This window comes from Mastacembelus armatus, chromosome 16 (genome assembly GCF_900324485.2).
Source record: "Mastacembelus armatus chromosome 16, fMasArm1.2, whole genome shotgun sequence".
In the NCBI taxonomy this organism is placed as follows: domain Eukaryota; kingdom Metazoa; phylum Chordata; class Actinopteri; order Synbranchiformes; family Mastacembelidae; genus Mastacembelus; species Mastacembelus armatus.
In genome coordinates this window covers 22,284,952-22,309,413 of record NC_046648.1, presented here as the reverse complement: position 1 = coordinate 22,309,413, position 24,462 = coordinate 22,284,952, and the positions used below count along the sequence as shown (strand labels likewise).

The following is a 24,462-nucleotide window of genomic DNA, read 5'->3' as shown; positions in this document are numbered from 1 at the left end:
TGTATTTGTATGAAATGTTTTGGATGTTTATCCAGTTTTCTCTTCGTGCGCCACCTTTCTACCACGATCTAAACATATGGATGGATGATGTCAGCCGTGAGAATCTGAAGCATTTACCTGTTTTGAGTAGTCAGACACTGGTTCGACACAGCTGTGAATATGACAGCACTTGTTGTGAAAAACCACTTTAAAAAAGAGGAAACCTATTAGCGACTTAAATTCACTCCTCTGCCACAACATCCCTCCCTTGTGGGTAAATCTTTTTTCTGCCTGTGTGGTATTTTTAGGCCTCATGTTCATTTGTTATGCTCCAAATTTGCAAATAAGTCCCACAGCTTCTTGTTTGAGCACTAAATACTCCGTGATGATGGGGGGCACCAGTGGTTATGTTACATAACCATTTAGGAAACTAGAAACAGCAGAGACCAATTAAAAGTCTTATGACAGGACACAATTAACAAACAATGGTTGGGATGAATAAATGAATTAGAAGATTGGGCATAAATGAGCAGAAATAGTATAAAAAGCTTTGCAAGCCACTGAAAAATAATTACATTTGAAATAAACTGACAAGGTAGAAAATAAATAAAAAGTTATAGTTAATTGGTTCATGACTTTGGCCCAGACTGAAATGTATCATCAACTTTTAGTCGATTACCATGACATTTTGCTGAAGCATGAGGTTCACATTAGTGTTTTCTTTTTTTTTTTTTTTTGTGAAATATGTTAAGAACTATTTGTGGATTACCATAAAATTTGGCTCAGATGTTCATGTCTCTCACAGAATGGACTGTGATTACTTGAAAGTCCTAACAACCTCTGGTACTTTTCAGTAGTTAAATTGATTAGCAAATGTTAGCTACTTACCATGGTAAACATTATGTGCACCATTACCTGCAAAACATCATCGTGTTGGCATTTGAGCTGACCTGAGTGCAGCCTCACAGAGCTACCAGCATGGCTGCATGTTGTCATGTTGTTTCAGTTTGATAAATGCAAAGACAGTTCGGCTAATAGACATTTAAGAGCTGTTCCTGTGGGTCTTCAAATTGAATGTGTACATATTATCTAATCTTGCACCAGCAAAAGAATGAGGAAATTACGCTGAACTAGATTGTACACATACTGAATAATATGTCTCCCTCCTGATCAGAGGCTGGCTCAGTACTCTTCTGCCCTTGGCTGCAGAGGTACGGATTGCTGGTTATCCTGAACCGTGGATGGATTACGTTACAGATCTGGACCAGCAGACTTCTTCTTGCTGATCTCATCAAAACAAAACTGCTACTGTGACGACCCCAATATGTTCTGTTTAATGTTGCCTGCACCTCTGAAACACTGAGGAGGATACCAGCCTCCACATCCCACAACATCATAAATTAAAAACCCATATCCACACGGCAATGAAAGAGACAACACTTCATTTCTTTTCAGCTCTGTCCCTTGGTAGTAGTCGGCAGGGCACAATTCAATCAAAAAAATACCCACTATAATTTATTTTGTTTTAATTTGAATTGCACCCTTCAGCCATTCTCAAGGGGAGCCATCTGTTCCCAAATTCATTTTTTCTCTCTTTTGTCTGTTTTCTGAAGCACTGAACAAAAGGTGTACAGCTCTCGCTTTAGTTTCTCAATCCACCGACACAAAAATTGCATGTCAGTGCAAAAAAAAAAAAAAAACCTGGAGGTTAAAGCTTGTGCTAGAGGTTACACGACCAGATGTGTTGGGAGACCACATTGCTCTTGAGCTATGTCCAGTGAATTTAAGTTGCTAACCCCCCAATTTTTGAGTGTAACACTATCTTTGCTGTCAGTGAGCATGTAGTTTCAGAGAATTAGTCAATCTGGTGCAAACTGTTTGCATCTTCAGGAACACGGTGTATCGGATCTCACAGGGAACCACTGCATCTGAGGAAAATGTAATTCTAGAGGTCCTGTAATGGATTGGCCTGTCTACTTTTTGTATTGTCTTTTCAGTATCCACCTCAACTGGCAATACACCATGTGCCAGCGTTGAAGCAATGAAATGAACCTGCTGTTGCCTGCCTTTGTCCTGCCTTAAAGGTGGGCCAGAAAAGACAGAGCAGTTGTTATTCTGTTCCACTGATCTGATGCTTTACAAAGGAGGGAAAAAACTCATTTCAGTTAATCGAATCTTTATCTCTGAGGTGCTGGCAATGTTAAACAACATCCTCCCTTAACTCAACAGTTCTCATTAAAATTAAGCCACCATCAGATATTAATAATCATGAATTAATCAATTTCATATTTAATTTCTGCTAAATATATCAGCAAAAGGTGCTACTGCAATTTTGAAAATGTTATTACAGACCTATCTGAATCTGAGTATATAGCCTGGGGTTTGCACTGGAGAAGGACTGCTCCATGGAGAGTGTCTTTTTTTCCCAAATGCACAGTAAGCTAAAAATAATATGGCTACTGATTAAGCATAAAATAGCTAAATACGATTTAGTGCCTGTATGGAGCAACTGTCTGCAGAGGTTACAGATCAGGTTTGTGATTGGAGAGTCTCCAGTTCCCGGATTGTCTGGGAAAATACGGTTAGAGGAAAATAAATTAATAATGCTTCCCGCTCCCTCAACAAGCAGCGTGCTCATAAGAGCTCCATCAGAGCTGCTCAGTGAGCAGCAGAGAGCAGACTGTTGGCGGTGCTGGGAAACGGTGGGTAAACGAGGGAACGTGGGGACACTGTGCTCAGCTGATGTTCCCCGGGTAAATAAATGCTCAAAACAAACTCTGGGAGATGTTCTCTGAGATTATGTTACACCTATCAGGAAAACGTGATAGTGCTCCCAGAACGGATTGTGTCTAATAGAGTGGCATTTTACTGCTGATGTGAAACAGATCAGATCTTCTTTTCCATTCTGTTTTCTCCTCTCAGTCCATGCCTGACGTCTGTTTGTCATATTGTCTAAAAGATATGAAGAATTTCAAATCTGTTGAGAAAACTGAAAGTTTACTTCTACATATGCTTTCTGTGATTTAAAAATAAACCAAGCCTGAAACTTGTTGACTGCACCACTAAGTTTTGATTTAGATTATCACAGATGTGCCTCTTTGGTGAGCGACTTTTCCATACGGCTTTGCAATCTGTATGCAAAAGGACATGAGTTTTTTTTTTTTTCACTTTCCCTCAGCTGATAAATGAAGGAGCCTCTGTGTTGTCAGCTCCTATTTGTCAGGTGAGGGGCTAACAGGCCTCCTGTACATAAAAATGGCACATTTGTGCCGCTGCATGATTCATCTATCAGCTTCCTGATGACATATTCTTCTGAATCAACACCAAATCAGATGGAGTGTTTAAACACATTACCTAGTGTGTGTGCGATAACAGCTGAGATGCAGTCGGGTCTATAAGCCCTGTCACATTTCTCTGGTTATATGTTTGCAGATATCGAAGTGGAACGGTGCACCACGTGTAACTGTGTTGCTGCAGATAAGGCTTCAGGGAAATGCCGTGTTCATCACTTTACAGGGGGGCGAAATAATATGGTTTCTCGCTGTCGCCCTGCCGGCAAGTGCAGATCTCATCAAAGCAAAAAGTTGCCGTCTGGAAAAAGGATCTTTAGTGTGCTGCTGTGCCAGTCTTGGCTCTTCCTTTCTTCTCACCTCGACGTTGGCGGCAGCCTCCTTCAGGCTTTACATCTCTGTAACGTCAACTTGGTATTTCGCCCTGTGAATTTTTTCTGTTCTTGTCTGCCTCACTTTATTCTTTGTGTCTTTCTGCACTTGGGCTGATGATGTGATATCATGAAGCAGCAAGACTTGTCTTTTCAGCCCAGTGTTTTGTACTTAATGATACTCCACGGACCTGAGGCCTTGTTGACAAGACAGACACTGCAGCTTCCCCCAGGACCAGACCCAGCAGAAGGATTACTGGCAGAATAAGACATAGCTGAGTGACATTTCTGTAAATATCTCCTAATTGTTGCAGCTGCCTTGAGCTAACACTTCTTCCTAAAGGATGTGTAATATGCAGTAGTTTTTCATTTAATAGGACTTCATAAACACACCTATGCATCTGTAGTGTGCAAACATCTGTAGAGACTACTGTTCAGTTCAGTGCACAAGACTGTGCAGCAATGATGATGCCAATAAAAGATAAGATGCTATTACGTCCTTTAATAGAGTGAGTGAGTCTTTTTTTAAGACATCGTCTTCCTGTCATTTGTGAAAATACCAGTTGGATCATCATGTCAGAAGCATGCTGTTTCATTAAAAATGCCCTCAAGCGGGGGAACAAAGGGGCACAGAGGACATTCAAGGCAGGCCTGGCCCCTAAATACTCACCCATAGTGTTGGGTCTGCCACTGAGCACATGCAGTGCTTCCTTTAGGCTCCTTGTTTTGGGGCTATAAAAAGTTCTGTTCTGTTTGATTTGATATTGGCCCTCCTCCTCTCTATCTGTGTTTCCTTACCCTGCTGGACTGTCTCCTGCAGCTGCAGCTTGATGTTTTGTCAGGGCTGAAATTGGGAACATATTGTGTAGAAATCTGAAAGCTTTTTAAATGGTTTTAGCAGAGCTGCAGACACATCCTTTCACCTGCAAATCACCATAACTGAGTTCACAGGGAACCTGCTTAATGCTGCACCACATGAATGCATGAGTGATAGAAAGATAATCACATTCATGAAGAGTCCTCTCTCAAATACTTGGAACGTGGTGTGGAACAGCAGCTGGACAAATTTTAAATGCAAATAAAATGTGCAACCTGTATTATAACTTAATAATTATTTAATGTTATTGTATATCTTTAGGTCTCAAATGCATTAAGCATGACTGACATTTTTAAGCTTCTGTTGTTGTTGCAGTTATAACGTTTTATCTATAATCTGTTTTTTTTTAATACTATAATTTATAAAATTTACACACACACACACACACACATCAGCGTGGAAAGTAATTAACTCAAGTCAATTTTGAAGTAGAAGTGCTTTACTAATTTTTTTCTGTTTGATTTTAACCTACTCCACCACATTTCTCTGACAGCTATACTGAAGAAAGAAAATCCACATTTTGGTAAATAATGATCACCTTCTGGCAGAGAGCTGGGTAACTCTCCCATATGTGCTATAACTCCTGCATCCCATTAGTGCCAGAATCTGACCATGTTTTAAAAGAAAGTAAACTGCCTAAAATTAATTAGTAATATTAGTAATAATTACTTGAGCACATGTTATGAGTTATGTTACTTTTTTTAAATGAGTGAATCTCCTGCATATACCTTTTACCACAGCTCAGTGTGTTGTGCAGTTTATATGGCTGTTGTGTTGGCTGGATCAACACTAACCACAAACTTTAGGGTCTATTGAACAACTGAAATTTTTAATGAAGTTGCTCCTAATTTGTTTCTGCCCATGTTGTGTTGCAGTAATATTGTTAATTTACCTGTTGCTTGAGTCCTGTGTGGTTTCTGATTGTGCTGAGTTGGCCTTGGAGGGTTGCGGTGCTGATTGGATCCAGCAGTGAGCAACTCGTTGTACTGAAGCATGTGATGAGAGCTTTGCACCGTTGAACATACTTAACAACCATCATTTTGTTATGAAAAGTGTTTCAAAATCACAAATCATCAAATATATGATTATTTTTTAATGATGTTATTAGTCAAAGCTTTCTGCCTCCTTTCAAGCTCCTCTTTTCACCCACCACAGTATTCAGTGTTTGAGATCTCTGCTGAATACACAAGGTTCATTTTTCTTTGCTTAACAAGAGCCGTATGGCACCAGTTTTTGGTAATCTTCATTTAATTCCTCTTTTTATATTATATATAAATAATAGATTTATATTTGATTTTTGTTTGTTTTTTTTTGCTGTGACCCTGCATTACACATTATACATCACATACACAAAGTGATAAAATCTTTGTGTGCTTTGGCTTTTTCGTGTCACGTTATATTCTATTTTATAATTATTCAAATAAAGCTCTTAAACTAGTAAAGGCAGACAGCACCGACAGCTGTAAACCTGTTCTACCATCAATGAAACAGTCGCCCTCACAAATGATTAGTATCAGATACATAAACAGCTACACTGGTGTGGGTCCTGCACTACAGGCATCAAGGAAATAAAAACACATACCTGCAAGGCCAATGCTGGGCTCATCAAATAACAAGACAACGCATTTAAATACACCCCCTGAAGTCCATGTGTACATCTGTGGAAAGTTCAACATGGTGGCAATGATCCTTCTACGGCATGTATATGCTGTGCAAATTAGCACAAGCTACAACACATACTTCAGATTATTACCTGGTGTGTGTGCTTGTAATGCACTGCCTTGTCTTATTGAAGCCTCTGTGTTGGGACTCCCTGCACATCCAGCATTCACAGTGTTGCTGTGAAAGGACTTCAAAGTAGCACCGAGCAATAGGTGGTAACTTTGAAAAGTTCATAACGCAGCAGGTATTCCTCATAGTTTCATCAAAGCAAAGTTATCTGCAAACTCAAGCTGGAATTTTGCAAATAGTTCATGAAGCCAAAAATAATTAATGTTTTCTGTCCATGAAACATAGACAATAATTGTGCTACAAAGTGCTGTGCTACCTGTAAACTGTGATCCAGGTCTACAAACCTATCTGCCTGATCTCATGAGCTACATTAGTGTCTTACACGTGTCACAATAAAACAGCAGTAGCTTTTAGCAGCTAAATTTGACTCCAGATGTGTGTTTTGCAAGAAATATCCAATCAACTAAACATTTTGGTACATGCACCAGTAACAGTGAGCAGAAGCTAAAGATTGTGGTGTTGAGTAACAATCACTCTATTTTAAACTAAGTTACTTTCAGATTTTGAATGTTTTGGTCAGATTCATCGCTGAAGTGTTTTGCATTAGCTAACACTCAGATTTGCGTCCTCATTCTAAACAGCAGCGGTATCTACTTGTAAGGCTCATGGGTGTTGTAGTATGTAGACGTATGTAGTTGTACATGATTTCTGAGAACTACAACAAAACAGCTGGGTGCTGAATATTACCTAGCGCTGTGTTCCTATGCTCACATCCAGTGTTAGTGTCAGAATGTATCTGGAGATGAATGCAACTAGAAATAGAAGTAGATATAGACTCCTCACAAATAGTACTGGAAAAGCTTATGGTTGACAAATTTCTGTCATTTCAGATCATCACACTACCCAAACCCTGCGATTACTATTCATATTTTTATGGAAATTTTAATCAGTGTTCTTATTCCATCATTTGTCGATTTAGCTTTCTTGTGCTGAGAAAAAATGGGTTTGTTGACTCTGTCTGTTGAGGTTTAACCAACCAATATGATTATTTCTGCTCCCAATGCAGCTGTGTTTGTATAACGAAAACGCCAATCTGTGTCTGAGATGCTCTCCGTGAAGAGGGAATGAAAAACAAATAAATGAAAAGAAGCCTGATTTATTGACATTTGCCTGATATTAAATATGTAGTTCAAATTAAAATAAAATGATGGAAAAAGCAGAAAATAAATGACAAGGGAAGTTTTATGGCATGAGCTTTTACTGCAGTGGGAGGAGAGAGGAATTATTTTATTTTTTTTTTAAAAAATGGCCTTTTTTCACTCTCTGGCATGACATTAGTTAAACTGGTACCCGAACAAAGGAGTTCTTTTTCTTCCTGTGTGATTCCTGCAGGGTAGTTGAGCAGGTTCGCTCAGCTCGTCAGCCAGATGTCATGTTGTGGTTGATCCTGTTCTCCTTTAGACAGGACGACTTCGGCACCAGCTGCACGGGGCTGGAACTGTGATGATAGAAAGCTAAGAGGGCTGATCCCTCACAGAGTGCATTGTCCTGGGTAACCTTGGCAGTGGCTCCTGGTGAATGGTGAGTGCGGGGGTGGGATGGGGTGGGGGTGGGGGTGGGAGTGTAAGGGTGCAGCTCGGATGTTCGAGGCAGTGCAGCCTGGAGGGAGGAGGTTTCTATTTATCTTGTGATGCAGTGGCGGCAGTGGGATTTATTGGGCTTTGGGTGTCATCCTGTGACAAGTTGCACATTCTTTCCATGCATTATGGCCCCAGATGATAGTAGTTGGAGGCTCTTTGTAAATAACCTCGAGGTTATGTCTTTTATTGAGTTATGCATCGTGGTAAATTTATGATTGAAACCGTATGGGAGAAAATATAAAGGAATATACAAGTAGAATTCCTAGTGAAGCGTGAACAGAGGTGGAAGAAATACATTTAGCCTGCAAAAAGTAAGTACAGGGACTGGAAGTCATTGGGTACAATCCCATCATAATTCATACACATAAAAATGATTTCATTTATACGTAATTTCTGGATGAAATGGCACCGATGAGCAGCATATATTGTCCTGTAAAATACATTTAAACACTGTCCGATATGTTTATAAGAAGGAATGCTGAAACATTGTGCACAATGCAATCAAATCCATGAGACAATGTCAAAGAGATGAGGCCAATGCAATGCTGTTTTCTTAAAATCTTGTTCATAAACTAACGTGCTTCAGCAAGTACATTCTGAAGAAAACATAATTGGTCCCAGATTATCTTCTTATAAACATGATGAAACAGTCGGGTGGAAAATGTTATTTTCATTATTTTCATTTTCCTACAATATTCATTCTTGCATTACAGTATTTAGTTGCAGCAACTAAAGAAAATAAAACCTAACCTGTGTTCTTGATTTTACGTAGTATTGATAAAGTTCACAGTTAAAGAAGCATGACACCATGCATTGGCTTTGTTAATGTTTTATCATAACCAGTCTTGTTTTAATTTTAGTCAAATACATTTGTTGCCTTAGCCTGACCACAAACAGGATGCATGATGCAAACCTGGGTATTAACCTCCTGCACCCACCATCCACTATAAACCTGCAATAAATAATGTGGCGCTTCAATCGGGCAGGGGTGGTCTTGGGTAATAATGAACAGCTATACAGGTTTTATGTTGTGTTATTGTGTTTATTCCACGATACAGGCTTTTATGTCTCATTAGATTTTTTTAGACAGAAACAAAACAGCAAATATTCTAGTAAATAATAAGCAAAATTATTCGGTTCCTATTGTTAGTTTATTATCAGTCATTTAAATGAGTTAATTAATAGACTGTGCGCAAAAGTTACTTCATTCTGCTGTATGAACAATTACTCCTGACACATCCTGGACTCAGCACAAAAATAGAAATCGGCTAATTCTTTGCATGCTAATTACACGATGGACTAACATTGTTCACCGTGGCTCTAGATAAAATAACACTTGATAATGAGATGTAGATAACTCTGTGGTTATTCAGTACAAAAGCACTGACAGTAAAAAAAAGTTCTTTTCTTGGGAAATACAGTAAGTGACTCATTAAGCAGAGGTCTCATTGATATGTTGCATTAATTATCTGCAGCTCCTCTCAGCTCACACATCCGGAGATGGTGAAAAAATACGGCAAACATTTTCTCAGATGGTTTACAAAGGCAGCCTTTGTTGACCAGCCAAGAAAATTTTGGATAGGATCACAAATGCACTTGGAGCGCTGCAAGTGTGTAACATGATTGTATAGGCACTGAAGTGCTTACTCGACCATGTGTGTTCCTGATGTCAAGGAAATTGTTGGGACTCAAAATGGTAATGAAGACAGATTTGATAGGAAAATTGATCTTTTACAGCCCTGAATCTGCGGCATGTGTGAGGAAAATATTCACTGGGTTTTGAGATTTCCAAAGTTTGATGGGGCACTTACTCTGAGAAAATGACTCCATGTCTAACATTCATTTCAGGCGACCTAAGACCTCAACTCTTTTCTAATTAACTGGGTAAAAGATGTTGTCGTTGTGCTCAGATCCTGCTAATAACAATAAGCAGCTCTGTCTCTCCACAGACAGTAAAATTAGAGTTTAAAGTGATTATTTTTATATTTAAACACCTGGAAGAGCTCATTGAAATAGATGAATGAAGAATATAAGAAAAACCAATTGAAAAACACAGATTAGGATGAAACATTTCCATAATAATGAAGTTTATAGGATTATGTAGAGTTGGACAGGTTGTTCTGGACAACTTGTTCCAAGAAAAACATAAAAAAGGATAGACTGTCTTTGGCGAGATGCTTGGATGTAAACACAATCTAACAGTAAGTGCAATAAAGATCATCCTTGCTTCATCTCAGCTGTGATTTCCATAATGACCTCAGAAGACGTTCAACAGCCACACCAAGTGAGCATCTGCAGGTTTCAGGGGGGCTCTTCCAGCTCAGTTTTCTGAAACGTTGATTCAAATCAGATCTGCATTGACCTGACATCCTGAAGGCTCAGTTGAGCTGCAATCGATGTGACCGCACCAGATCGGCTTTAATGCCACAGGCTGTGTGTTACTCAGCGACCTCTCTGATTTATTCCCACAGAAACGCCCCATTCCTGGCAGGTTTAATTAAGCTCTGAGATGGCCAGCAACAACAGAGCAAATACTCCCAGTGAGAGATTAAGAAGGATAAAGTGCAGCCTCCGGGACAATACTTTGATGTTTTAGTCACCAGGTCTGACTCGACAATGTCACAACAACTGCACAGTTTGTCACAAGCACTTGTAAAACAGTCTCCAGTGTGTAGCTAATGACGTTCCACCACTAATACCTCCTTGGCCTGTGAGATAACAAGAGTCAGATGGTTGGCCATGCAGCTGGCCAGTTATATATCATCATGTACAACGGCAGCAGAGATGTCACCCATTTCAATGCCATTATCCCTTTTCTTTGCCTTAATTAATGTAAGAATATGCATCTGTGTCCATGTTCGTAATGGTTTTCTCTTTGTATCTCCAGGGGATATAAAACCACTATTTACTTTTCTGTCCCTTGTAAAAACAGATGTTTACATAGTTGTCATCCCTTCTACTTACAATTTAATATTTAATGACTTTTAAAAGAGGCTGCATGAAGCGGGAGGTAGTCAGGAACACATCAGTATCCAATTAGATGCAGCTGAAACTGGGAACCTTGTGTGTAGAGTTTGGCAGAGGTACGGGTTCAACGCTTGTTTTCTCTGCTGTCGTGTCAAAAGGGGAGTGGAGAGTGAATAATCTCCACTCTAGTTTTGGAAGACACAGGCACTCGTGGTCGAAGTGCAGACAAACAAAACTCAGTTTGGACGCTTGTTGTCTTAGATCACATCATTCCATCACTCACCAGATTCCCCATGTTCTAACAGAAATTGCACGGAGCTTGTTTTGACTTTCCTGGCACTGAGTGACTTCATAGCTAAAAGGCCTGCAGTGAGCTGGTTCTACATTACAGGCTTGCATATCCATATTATGTCCAAACTCACAGTGATGGAGTAAAAGGGTCCAGCATTAGACAAAAACTCCAGAGCTGACATTTAGCTCACAGCTCTGTTGAGCTCAGACAGCACTTCCCTTTTAATAATCTTCAAACTTTGATGCCTTTTTTGTCTAAGCACTTTGGTTAATCATGTTTTTTTCCATCAGATCTCTTTGACCAGTGGTAAACATTTATCTTAGGCTAGCTTGTCTTTTAGCTGAGTGATGAGCTTTTGACACCAATTTGTGTTCGTTAGACTGCAGCAATTCTCTCTACCCCCGAGATCAATACCTCGGCGCGTCTCTTTCTGGCTGTTCAGCTTTACAAGCTGTAAAGACAGATAAAGTGGAATGAAAGAGGGAGAAGGAGACTGAAAAGAGAGAAGGAAATAGAGGTGCAGAGAATCACAACAGTCAAGCTGCAGAGTAAATCTGGAATTGGTTTTATTGCTGGAGCATGACTTCCTTGATGTTTTCTGCTTGGCCAGTGTGATGTTTTTAGATCGAGGTTGCTGGACTTTCTGCACGATTCCACAAAAGAAATGTTTCTGGCCAACAGGGATGTCTGAAGCCTAACTCCAGCTTAATCACTCCGTATACTGAATACCTTTCACATTACGATACGGTATTCACTGTTTAGATGAATGTTTTTCTGAAACATCCCATTTGACTCAAGAACTGCTTTTTAAAAAAAGATTAGCAGCTTATTAAGTCAGGGCGACCCACACTTTGTATTGTGAGGAATTAGTGCAACAGATTAATTCTTTAAATTAAGAACTCACTTCCAAAATATTCAGTTCAACTGAAGTCTCCTACAGCAGAAATGAAACCTTCAGCTGAGGATTACATTACGTATTCAGAGGATTTTCCCAACTGTTTTACTTGATTTAAGCTGTGTCACCACTGTGCACGCTGCATCATTCTTCCTGATATAATTGAACAATTAAATGGACAAATTAAATGTGTGCAGAAAATGAGATTTCATTACAGAGTTACAGCGTGGAACCTCCATTGTATCAGAGGTCAATGACATGGCACGCTGATAAAAGGCTGATACTGACACGTTATACTGCTCTGACTCTGGAGATGGGTGGGAGCTCTATAGACGTGTAGCCAGTAGGAGATATCTGCTATAAAAAGTCTGGTCGAAGTGGTGGAAAGTGTAATAAGTAAATCTACAAATAGTGAAAAAATATACTTAGTGATGTTACTTTACTAAAAGTAAACAAGTAGAAACATTATCTAGTAAATTAACACTGAAATGTCTCCAGTCACTGAGAAACTCTGTCTGAGAGAACTGCAATCAGTGTAAAGTGCAGCCAGTAGCAAAAAAGTCAATGATGACATGAAACAGGACGCATTCACTTTAATCAAAACCACCACCCTGTTTTTTGGACCATGTAACTTACCACATGTGGACAGGTCTGGTTTCGAGTGTCCAGGCAGCTTTTTGTTTAAATCAAGTGTCACTGACAAACTATTCGTCGGCTGACCTCTTTCAAACTGTTTTACAATCATTTTTGTTTCTTTCTTGTTTTAGCTCTGAAACCTGCCTGCTAACAGCCACAGTACACATCCAGTGTGTTGTAACTTCACTATCTGTTTTCAATTACTTCCCTGGGTACAAGCAGGGGGTTGGTGGTGCTGGATGTTGAAAAGTGCTGTGAGGACGCTTTGATCCTCTGCTGAGGAAAAAAAAAACAGGATGGGAGATGGATCCACAGTTTGGTGAGGGGTCGAGCATTACATGGTATGCAGCCGCAGCATTTTCAGGCTGATTACCTGAAACCCCATTTCTAGTCTATTTTCAATCTTCAGTAACAGCAACAGGAAGTGTTACTGCAGCGGTTTTATGTGTCATTTTATTTCTTAACCGCTGCAGGCTGCCATCTATCCCAGCATGAAACTCACAGAAAGAAAAAGGCTCTTACTTTCAGTCAATATCTCATATAGCATTGATGATATCCTCAGAAAATAAACCAATTCTCAACACAGATGTGTTTGGGTGACTCATTGCTCATGTAATCGAATTTCAGAATAAAAGTTCTTCCAACTTCTTTGTTTAGCCAGTGCTCTTCCCTGCAGGTATGAGTAGTTATCATCTCCCTGTTCACTATTCACCCAGTGATGTAAAACACATGGAAAGGAAATGGTGGGAAACCAGATTCAACCCCAGAAGGCTTAGTGCCTTCAGCACACACGTTGGTGGGTTACACACGAGCCACATTTGCCATGGCACATTTTTATGTAGCAGTGCAATTCACAAGCCCTCCATCACAGTCACTGGTCATCAGTGTAATACTCAGTCTAACTCAAAAAAGCTTGTGGGCCAGAGCTGCTCTCATTTCATCTGGAGTTTCTACTTGTGCAGTTTTCTCCCAGTGAATGAGTCATAATCGCTCCTTATCCCTGACAAATACATTCATTGTTGCTTTATTCTCTCCAGCTTATCGTGATGTTTGCTTCAACTCTTGAGAGGTGTGGTGGTAATACATATTACAGAGTATTGCATCACCGTGCATTACACTGACTTGTCGGATAAACTGACGCAAATAATCATCTTGTAGTTGCTGCATGGCAACATGATGTGAAGCTGGGCACGTACACCGCAAGAAAGCTCATATTCACACATCTCACATCCAGCCATGGAGTAATGTTGAAAATAAAGCGAATTAAGGCAAGTGTGGGTTATTTCTACAGCCAATAGTCTTTGAACAGCAACTTTTTCAGAAATACACCCGAGTGATCTGTTTACAGCACAACCAAACAAACTCACGCTGTTTAAATAAAGAAACCTGTTAAAAATAATTATAGTCATGTTTTGACTTGATGCTGCACGCAATGCAAGTAGTTTTTTGATGCATCAGCAGGACACAGTTGGCTACCTTCCTGAGGAGCAGTGTTTTATAGACGTTTTGATGAATGATCACTTTTTTCTTTGACTGCATCACAATAAAGGCCAAGCAGTTGCCAATTTGATGCTTTTAATGTGAAATGGCAGCAGGAAGGAATATTTTACGTTAGCAGTAAATTAACACAGCTCTGATAACAGTAAACAGTGTGTCAGATATCAATGAGACAAAATTACAAACAGCTTGCACTATATGCTTCATCTCCTGTGAATCCCTCACATGTGGGAAAACAAACTCAATCCAGCACAGGAGTGTCAGACACCACTAACAATGGAAACTAGTATATAAACTGGAATCACAGAAGCAAATACACTGAAGATCTAGAACTAGATTTGTTTGGTACAAATGAAATGTTAACTTTTTCACTGGATTTATTTTAACCCACAGACATTGCTTTGGCCTGTTTTCTTAATAAGTGATGTGGGATTAAATAAGGGATTGTAGAGTAAATTTTCCAAACAAACAAATTATAACTAATAGCAGACACATACTGTCCTCTGTGAGAGAAATAATTCACTAGTTTAATTTGTGTATCACATAATGTTTCTGTTAGATGATCAGCTGGTTTCTCTCAGGCGCCTCATGGATTGACCTCCCACAAGACTTTGATTTGTCAGAGGCCAAGATAATCAGAAGCTCTCCTTTGATTTTCTTGGAGTCTTATTTTGGTCTTTTCACTGTTGCTTTACAAAGCCCCAGCCTCTCTCCTCTTCCTCTCTCTCAGCTGCTGAGACAGCTCTGAAAAGTTGAGTCTGCCTGTTGATCAGATAGTCCTATAACTAATGAAAAGCATCATGGAAGTGACAGCAAGATTAATGAAGTATCCTGGGCTGCACTCGTGTGCAGTGCACTGGGGCTTTTCCTGCAGGGCTGCTGCTGCTGCTTAACTGCTATTTATGGTGACAAATAATGCCCCATTCTGCCACCGACACTTGTGAGCCAAGGTTAAAAAACACATTCGCCACAGCTGGACGACAGGATGGGGGAACAAGGATAAAACAATGGAAGATGGAAGGTAGGACAAAGACCAGGGTGTAGGGAAAGGGAGAGCTGCCATTTGAGATATACTGTAGGGTGAACTTATTTACTGGGCTCAGTGGGAGGCAGGTGGACAGGGAGAATGGGAATTCAGACTTAATTGAAAGCATCTGTGAATTGCTAAATTATTCTGTTTATTTATTTTCTCACTGGGGAAGACAGCTGATGATGTCACTAACCAACTGGGACAGATATTTAATTGTGTGTGTGCGTGTGTGTGCGTGTGTGTGCAGGCAGACATCACTTTGATCAAGAAAAGTGTCTCATTTGCAGTCGATACTGGCGGCCCGAGCTCAGGAACGGTCAATTCTGTCTGACCTTCAGCAGCAGCATTACAGTGGGCCAGTCTGGCAGAGTCTGTGTGTGTCTTTGTGTGTGATTGAGTTAAAATCCTTGGCAGTGGTTAAGCACGTACAGGAATATCAACCCACAACACACACACACACACTATGACAGGGACAGTGTAAATACACACAGGCTCAATCCTGCTCAGATCCTCTGGCACATACATGTACACAAGCATGGACTTGTATACATACATGTCTCAGCAGCCAAGTGACATGTATAAATATACACTTCCATGCAGTCAGTATTTCCATGGGCAACACAACTCAAACATGTCAGTTAGGAGAAGATGGTGGGAGATGATTATTTAAAAGCAATGATGATGCTGCAGGACTGCTCTTTCCTCCTCACATTCTGATGGAGCCATGACCAGGTTGAAATAACAGCCTGGCACCATCCACCATGGCTCTGTCTCTAAAGCTGCCCAGCGATGCGACCCAGGGAAGCTGAGAAAGTTTCAACATTATGCAAATACCCTGGGACACTTGGGAGCCTTTTTAACTGCAGACATTTTTATTGGTCAAAGCTGGAAAATCACAGGTGGATTTAATAACTGGGTCCATTACTTTACATAGCTTTCTGACTTGTTAAGAAAATTAATGGCATGGAGCAATTGTTAATGTTAGAATTCACACCTGTGCTTTTCCTGCTTCAAAATATCTACAAGAAAATGATCAGCCCCGTTGACAACCACTCATTTTATTTCCTCTGAAAACAGAAGTGAATTTGTTTTCAAACTCAATTACTTCATTAAAACTTAGAGCTTAGGATGCAGTCGCCAGCTTCCTGATTCTCTATGATAGAACAAGACTGGAAAAACACTATATTATAGTATTATATTATTTTATTTTTATAGCAGTGTCTTATTACATTATAAGATGCTGTCCTCTATGTACTGCGACTGCATTGTTTTGTATTTTTATGCCTATCTTTTATATATGCCTGGGGACTACAGATGACAAAAACATTAATAAACAAACAGGCAACAATGATGGATGGAAACAGCCACTCAGGAAATTCATACCTTTGTTCATATGGTGTAGCTAAAAGTACAATATGAGCTGAGTATGTGCAATACTAGATGAAAACCCGAGCAAACAGGCTTGAGACACAGTCTGCTGCTTTGACCCCACTCACACCCTGCAAAGTGAAAGTACCATGTTAATAAAAGCAAAAGCCACAACTAGTGTCCAGCAGCTAGCAGGTCTTCTCTAGCCAGAAGATCTTTAAAAATGAAAAACATCGGTTCATTGCTTCCTTTGGCCTGGGATGCACCATGTTTGTGGACGAACTTCCAGTCATGCTTGTCTAATTTGCATATTAAAATCAGGTCACAATGTGAGCAGAGAGATACATGAATGTTGTTTTGAGTCCTTCTAGTCACAGAATAACCCACAATAGAAATACACAACCAAATCTGAAACATGTTGTTTGACAGCACTCATGGCTGTTTAGAAGACATTTCTCATTACCTGCAATATTCCTTTGTGCTGCTCAGAGAAAAATGTGATATTGAAGAAGATGATTTTGCTTCATCCAGTCAAACCAGACACTGTATTTTCTTCTTCTTTCATTTTGTAGCCATGAATCATCACCAAAACAAACCATCTTCTTATCTGGTCTCCATTTTCCTTATCAGCTTTCTTCATACAAAAGAATACTGTTTTCTTATACGTCCTGTTTATGACTTGCACAAGCTGAGGGGACATGTGTGAATGCACATATATGTTTTGTGTGTCTGCTGTGTAGCTGTTGATGTTCAACAGAGTCTGTGTTAACCTGCATGTGAGTGTGTGTCAAAGGCTACAGTATCTGGGTATATGACCTTGCTTGCATATAGTTTCTGATTTCATGGGTCTATGTGTGAAGTGTTTTCTATATTTAAGAAAGTTGTGTTCAAGTGACTGCATATGTACATTGGCTTTAAACACTACATTTCTATCTCTTGGTGAGCTTTTTCTTCATTTGTGCATCTGTATCTGTGAGTGTGTGTAATTGTACATATGGCTTGTGCAGGCTTTAGGCTGTGTTAGGGTTCTCTGTATGTGTTTGTGCGTGAGGACCACTGAGAGATGGAAGCGGCAGCAGTGTCCCATGGCTGCAGGAGCAGCAGCAGCCTGAGAACAGCTCCTGCTGAGTCTGATTACAGCCAGCCAGAGACAGAGAAAAAAGAATCATGAAAAGAAAGAGAGAGGCTAAGTGGAAGCAAAACAGGACAGAAGGGAGCGAAATGCAACAACATGACAGTCTGGGAATGCGCATGTGAGCATCAGAGGGAAAACAAAAGAGTGGGTGTCATCAACAAAGGGTGAAAAGAAGGTGTAAAAGAGGAGGGGAGAAACGCAGGAGAAGACACAATCAATCAGTGCGTTCACATGAACTTGAGTAACTGTTGCTGTCAGCTGTTTGCAGTAATCTGATTTCTTTAAAGCCGTGTAAACAAGACACCTGGTTTCCATAATTGGGGTAGGCGATTAGAGAAACCTGATTACCTCACTGTATTTCAGGATCACTGTGACAGCAGAGCAGCAGGATGAAAAGAAAGATCATGCGGTGAGACATCCTTATTTCACAGACGTTTTATTCTGCCCAAAATGGAAACACGTCAGAAAATTGATCATTCTCACTACAGAGTTAGTCCACTCACTGCACCACCAGGTGTTATGATCCAACACACACACACACACACACACACACACACACACTAAAAAACAAACAAAAACAAGTTAAACATCAGAAAGCAACATATATAAACGTATCTGGTAAAAGGCTGGTTCCCAGGAAATCCTGTGTCGTTTTTGACTTGTTTTAGTATCTGAATCAGTGAATAACATTTTTAATTACATCCATTTGATTCTTTTCTCAACCTTTAAACTGCAGGAATATTTTTTTTTTGGCCACTTGGGGGCAGTGCAAAAAGTTTTTGACACAACACTGACATATTATCTTTGCAGAGTTAATGCAATACGTTTACACAAGCAGCAGATATGGAGCAGCATTGATTTGGAGTCATGTTGCAGGTCACTTTGCCAATGTAAGTCCCATTTTCATTCCCCTGCATTTGTATTTGCTTTGGCTTCTTCCAATATTTAGCAGTTTGTTGCTAACTTTGTTTGTCTGCTGCTTGGCATTGAGCGGGTAACATACAGAGTGCCAAGTGCCATTGCTATTGTAAAATTATTTATTACTGCAGCTGTCAAACATTTCATTCCACCCATTCAGTTTGTGTTTTCAGTTTGTTTAGCCCGAGTGACAGAAATTCCCAGGTTCTCTGAAATGCTTGTCCAGGACTTTCAGGGTCAATTTCCCATGTGCTGCCCAATTGCCAGCATAACCTGATCCCTCCCAGCAACCTGTTTTCACACAACGCGAGACAAAAAAAGTAAGCAAAGAAAGGCTGCAAGAGAAAAAAAGCATTGCAAAGATGTTTACAGAAGTGGAAACAAAGAAAGCGATAAAGAAAAGAAAAACCAAGGGAGAGTAAGGGAGCAGTCAGAATGAAGCAAAAGAAAAGCAACAAGCTGGAGATAGAAGCAGGGAAAGGGGAATAAGATCAAATAAAGCAGAGACAGTGGGGGGGAAACGAGGAGTGTGAGAGAGCGGCTTGGTTGACACATAAAACAAAGATGAGACTCCTATAGAGAAAGAGAGAGAGGGAGTAAGGCATTTGAGAGGGGGAGAAGGGGCTGTTGCTGGAAAATGTAGATAGACACCTCTGAGAGGGAAAAGAGAGAAGCGAAGGGATCCAGTGTGTGGAGGGGCCAGGGAGGAGGAGGAGGAGGAGGAAGACAGAGGAGGAGGACGGAGGGGAAGAGCTAAAGAGGAGGGGAGTGGACGAAAGAGGCAAGGGAGGACCAGTACGAGGCGAGAGAGGGAGCGAGAGGCAGATACGGAGCTCCACAGACAGCAGCTGCGTGCAGAGTGCAGCATGCAGGCTGGCCATTGATGCTGCTGCTGGATTGAACACACATGCACAGACACACACACTCCTGAGGAGTGTATGAGACATGCCCAAGCTGCTGTCCATGGACACACACACACTGGCAGGGCACCAGAGAGGAAATACAGCAGACCCCCGAGCCTGAGGAGCTATGGAGAGCAGCATGTTTTTTGGTGAGTTTATATTCATATGTGTGTGCAGTGTTTACATGCATATTCTTATCCTCATCTGTGTGTCTGTGCAGAATCCTTCACATGGGAAGAAATGCGTGTGTTCTGGTTTGTTCTGGGTACTAAAAGCAAGAGCAGAAGAAACGCTGGTTTCCATTAAAGAAAAAAGCGCATGAAGTCACACACCTAGGAGACCTGCCTTTTTATCTGTGTGTGCGTGTGTGTTTGCTGCATGTGCTTTATCACAGTCAAAAGCAGAGTAGAAGTGCACACTCCCCCCTCTCCAAAATGTAAATGTGTTCCAGCCTGCATGTTCCTTGTTCTGGAAACTAAAAAAGATGGATAGGAGAGCTGGTTGCTGTTACAGCAGAAAATGAAAAACAAAAAGAACGAGAGCATGAAGTTGCACACTGAGGGATCCTAAAAATGTTGAATGAACCTGCTCACCAGGTGAGAAGACTGAAGCTTTTGCATTTGATTGGAGCCGCTGACCAGCTGTCTGTGCATAGGACTCCAAATCAGATCAGAGTTGCCAGCCCCATGAGCCACTTTATATTCTGTGTAGGACATTTAGAAAATCGAAGGAAGGCCCCTGCCATTAGTTTTATGGAGGAGGCTTAGGGAGACTTAATGCACGAGCGACTTCTCGTCAAGTGCTCTTCTCACGGCTGGCTTACAGTCACATCAGAGGAATAATTACACAGGGATCCGGAGTACTGAGGGGGTGATTTGTTAAATGAAAGACACTTTTATAAATCCCGGGGATTAAAGCGATCTGAAGTTACAGACTGAGGCTTGTAAGAGTGAGAAGGATTTTCTCTTGTTATGCCATACACAATGGAGGGAGGGGGAGCACAGGAAAGGGAGCTGGGAGCTTCTAAGTGAATAAGCTGTCAGTGCAGCGACAGCTGTGGCTCTTTGAGATTCATCAGTGATCTCGGCCAGGTGAGAAACTGCAGGAAAGCAGAGAAAATAAAGGTGATGCAGGTCTTGTTGGATGGATGAGTTTTGAATTTGGCCCCATTTATTCTGCAGTGACAGATGTGAAAGTGAAGAACCAGCCCTGAACTACGGAACAGTTCAGAGAGGTTTCTGTTGCTAGGAATGCTACTTTGGTCTTCATTTTTGTCAAAGTACTACAAACCGTCTTATCTCCACTGCTCAGTGTAAAACAAAAAGCAAATGGACTAAAGGTCACTGTTGACAGGATGTGTGTGATGTTTACAAATGCAACCCTGAATGCACAACTGCCCTGCACGGAGAAAATAGATACTATCTCTTAAAAGATTAATAACAGAGTGTTCACCAGCTCTGCGTTGCTGCTATTTACCAGTGACATGTTTTCTGTTGATGTGATTTATATCACGTGGCATATTATGAAAAGAGCCTGTGAGAAAATAAAAATACACAGATCAAAAGCTGTCCACATGCATCAAAACCAGGCTAAAAGAAAAGTTACCCAGCAGGCCAGTAGGTGTGGAGTGTGTGCTGCAACCGTACGAAGCATTAGCGTGTCGGTGTGTCTGGCTTTGTGGTTTAGCAGCGTGTAAACGTATTTTTGGTTAACCTCAGATTACAGAGTGCAAGGAAAGTGACTGTTGGAGCTCATTCAGAGACAGCTGTGTTTATTAGTGAGCTACACTGATGACAGCAGTGAGAGCTACAGTATACTAATCTGAAGGGGACGGAGGCAGCGTGTGTTTTGTAGCTGGGAGCCAAATGAATGCTGTGTGCCACACGCTGGGGAAATTTATGACATTTCATAAGAATACAGAGCTTATCCTGCAAAGGTTAATTGGAAAAGCAGTGAAAGTGTGGCTTTTAAAAATATAAGAATGTTTTAAACTTACCCTTTAGACTTACTTTGTTCATTTTAATAGGGGTGAAACGATTTTATCCTCTTTGCTTGAAAGGAAGTACTGATCTCAGAGCATGTTAAGGATCACACAATGCAATCAGTGAATCACTCCTAGAACATCGTCAGCATACAAATGACTTACCAGAGAAATTCAGATTTATCTAATAATTAGATTTATATTTGCTGAGGGAAATGGCTGCGTGGACTCTCAGCCTCTCTGGACAGATCTTATCGAAGTAGTAGCAGCCAGGTTCAGGACGCTAAAGGGAGGCGGAAGGTGGAGGAGAGCAGCACAAGATGATTAATTATTAATGCCAGTCGGCGTCCTCCAGACATCATTTTTACTCTCTCCCTCTCCCGACGTACTGCTGCAGGAGTAAAAATGCTTGAGCCCAAATAAGTGTATCTTTCAAGAAGGGCAATGCAGAGGACAGTGTGAAGCACGCTACTAGCCAACAACACATCTTATCCAATGAGCTGCTCTTAGCATCTCATACTGTATGTGCTGCATCATTAAACGCAGCCTCAAACGGATAAACAAAAGCTAGTGTGCAATCATCAACTTTAATGTTGTCCAGAAGTCAGACCTAATCTCTGCACATTATAACGTCTTCAAAACTGCTTTGTGGCTTCATGGAAGAAGAGCTGATCTGGCTAATATGTTAGCAAACTTTGGACATGTCCAGTAGAGACACTTATGTGGAGTTGTGTTTTTGGTGAGTTAATGTGTGCAACTGCAATAACCACTCTCCTTCTACTTCCCTTTTGCCAGCTACTGACTCCTGAGAAAGAAGATCTGAGTCTTTAAATGTCTGCCAGCTAGTTACTAATTTTGTCTGTATAGAATTTGGCAAGTAGCCAGAACATTGAGCTGAACGATGCAAAAATGCTCCATATTGCTTGGGTTCATTAGAGCAGCCTTCACCTTTCACATCACACATGGAGCATTAATTGGTTTCAGGTTCGGTACAAACCTGAAGTCAACTCTGTTGGCAGTTTCCCGAGGCCTAAAATAAAAATCTGGGGTTAAATTTTTACATAAACAAACATTTTACAACCTCAAACTCTTAAAAATCTCACATTTTACTGTCACATACTTGTGTCAGTGCCTGCGTGAAAACCACCCAGTGAGACGTCTTCATTCACTGAATAAACAGACCAGTGCTGGGGAGACTGTATAGAGGGGATAATTGTGACAGATAAACACTTTTTTCATTTAAATGACTTCAGGATTCTGTTTGTTTGGCTTTGACATGTTTCAGTTACTTTTCTTTTTATTGTCTCAGTAAATACTCAGCACAGATAAAAGGATACAAGACCAAACTGAGGACAAAACTATAAATTCTTTTCCTTTCATGGTCTTATTCTGCCCAACTCAGACTGCTCTTCTTCTAGTGATTTTAATGACTGTCACCTGCTGACCTCTCAGGGTTGAGTGATTCTCTTGAGAAACTCTGTATGAAAAAATAGATGAGTGCTGGAGACTCAGCCCACCTGGGCCCTGCGCTCTGCTGGTAGAGGCAAAATTTAGAAAGTTGTTGACAGAACTCAAATATTAGGATTTTTTAAGCCAAGCTCAAGTCAAATATTGACATGCCTAACAAAGTGGTATTTTGGATGCCATCTGTGCATTTCTGCCAGAGGCTGCTGTAGACGGCTCTTTCTGCTGGAGTGTCTTGAAGTCAGTGTGTTGCCCAAGGGTTGAACTTAAAGTCCAGTTTAGCAGCCATGGTCTCATTTTCCTGCTCTGCCTTATAATCTATACTTCGCTGGTGGGGATGGATGATCAGGAGCGTTCAGGACAGAGAGACAAAGGAGTATCAGGAAACCTTTTAATATCTCAAACTGTGTGTGTTTTTTGAAATAGGTCAAACCTAGTAAGCAGTAGACTCAGTAAAGGAAAGTAAGTATAGTTACATAAACTTGTTGTGGTACATGTACTTTCCATTTAATGATAATTAGTAATTTACAGATTCAGATTTGAGGCTGTGTGTGTGTGTGTGTGTGTGTGTGTGTGTGTGTGTGTGTGTGTGTGTGTGTGTGTGTGTGTGTGTGTGTGTGTGGGGTAGTATCTGCCACTGATTTATTCCACACTGGATGTCGGCAGCAGCTCTGGGGTGGATTGTTATTTGATACAGGCAGAGAATTAATTCTTAATAACTTTGGTGACCCCCTGACTTTTCCTCGAACGCCCTCATGAGCTTGACGTGTGCTTTGGACTGTAATGTTTCACCAGCTTTTGGGACGGATTGCCATGAAGTTTGATGCAATATTCATCCCCCACAGGATGAAGTGCAACATTTCAGTGATCCTCCATATAGTCCCATCTTCACTGTGTTCAAATGCCTGCAAAATGAATGAAGATTAATAAAACTAAATGAAGACAGTGGACATGATCAACATAGCACTACATATTTTGGGCTAAATTCTATCACTGGGAAGAACCTGAAAACCATTACATGAATCTGTACTTAGACTCAACATGTGTGAGTTAGGTCCGACGGTGGACACCGTGTCTAGTTGAAGAAATACATTTACTCAGTTATGTAAAAAATGTAAGTATTAGTAGTTTATTTCTATATGACTTTATATATTTGATAACTACAGTTAGTATTTTCAGATTCAGATATGATGCAATGTTATAGATTAAACTACATATATAATAGTAATTAATTAACGCCAACTGGAACAGCTCAACAATGAAACTTTATGATGATTTCTGGTTCAGTGATGGAACTAATCATCTGAAGTCACAGAGTAAAGACCTCACGGGACAGACAGCTGTGGTTACATGTCAGGTCTCATCTATCTATCACTCAGCAAACCAACCACAAACCTATCAAACAAATTCACATTTCATTGTGTCACTCTTCATCTGACTAATCCTGCACATCAGCCCTGTGTGTCTGAACGGGCTATTTTGACTGTGC

The 24,462-nt window shown here is 40.6% G+C and overlaps 1 protein-coding gene across 3 annotated transcripts in view; it reads left to right on the top strand.

Moving 5' to 3' along the window:
• Positions 1 to 18,555: 18,555 nt before the first annotated feature.
• znf385d (zinc finger protein 385D) overlaps positions 18,556 to 24,462 on the top strand; it is a 54,516-nt gene continuing 48,609 nt past the window's right edge. For 2 of the 3 annotated variants that reach the window (XM_026316546.1, XM_026316543.1), the window contains exon 1: positions 19,437 to 19,677. Coding sequence is in view for 1 of the 3 variants with exons in the window: in XM_026316543.1 (XP_026172328.1) it covers positions 19,656 to 19,677 (22 nt within the window). In the remaining 2 variants the exon portion in view is untranslated. Of the gene's footprint in view, positions 18,599 to 19,436; positions 19,678 to 24,462 lie in introns of those variants that run through there. The other variant, XM_026316544.1, reaches the window with a different exon arrangement.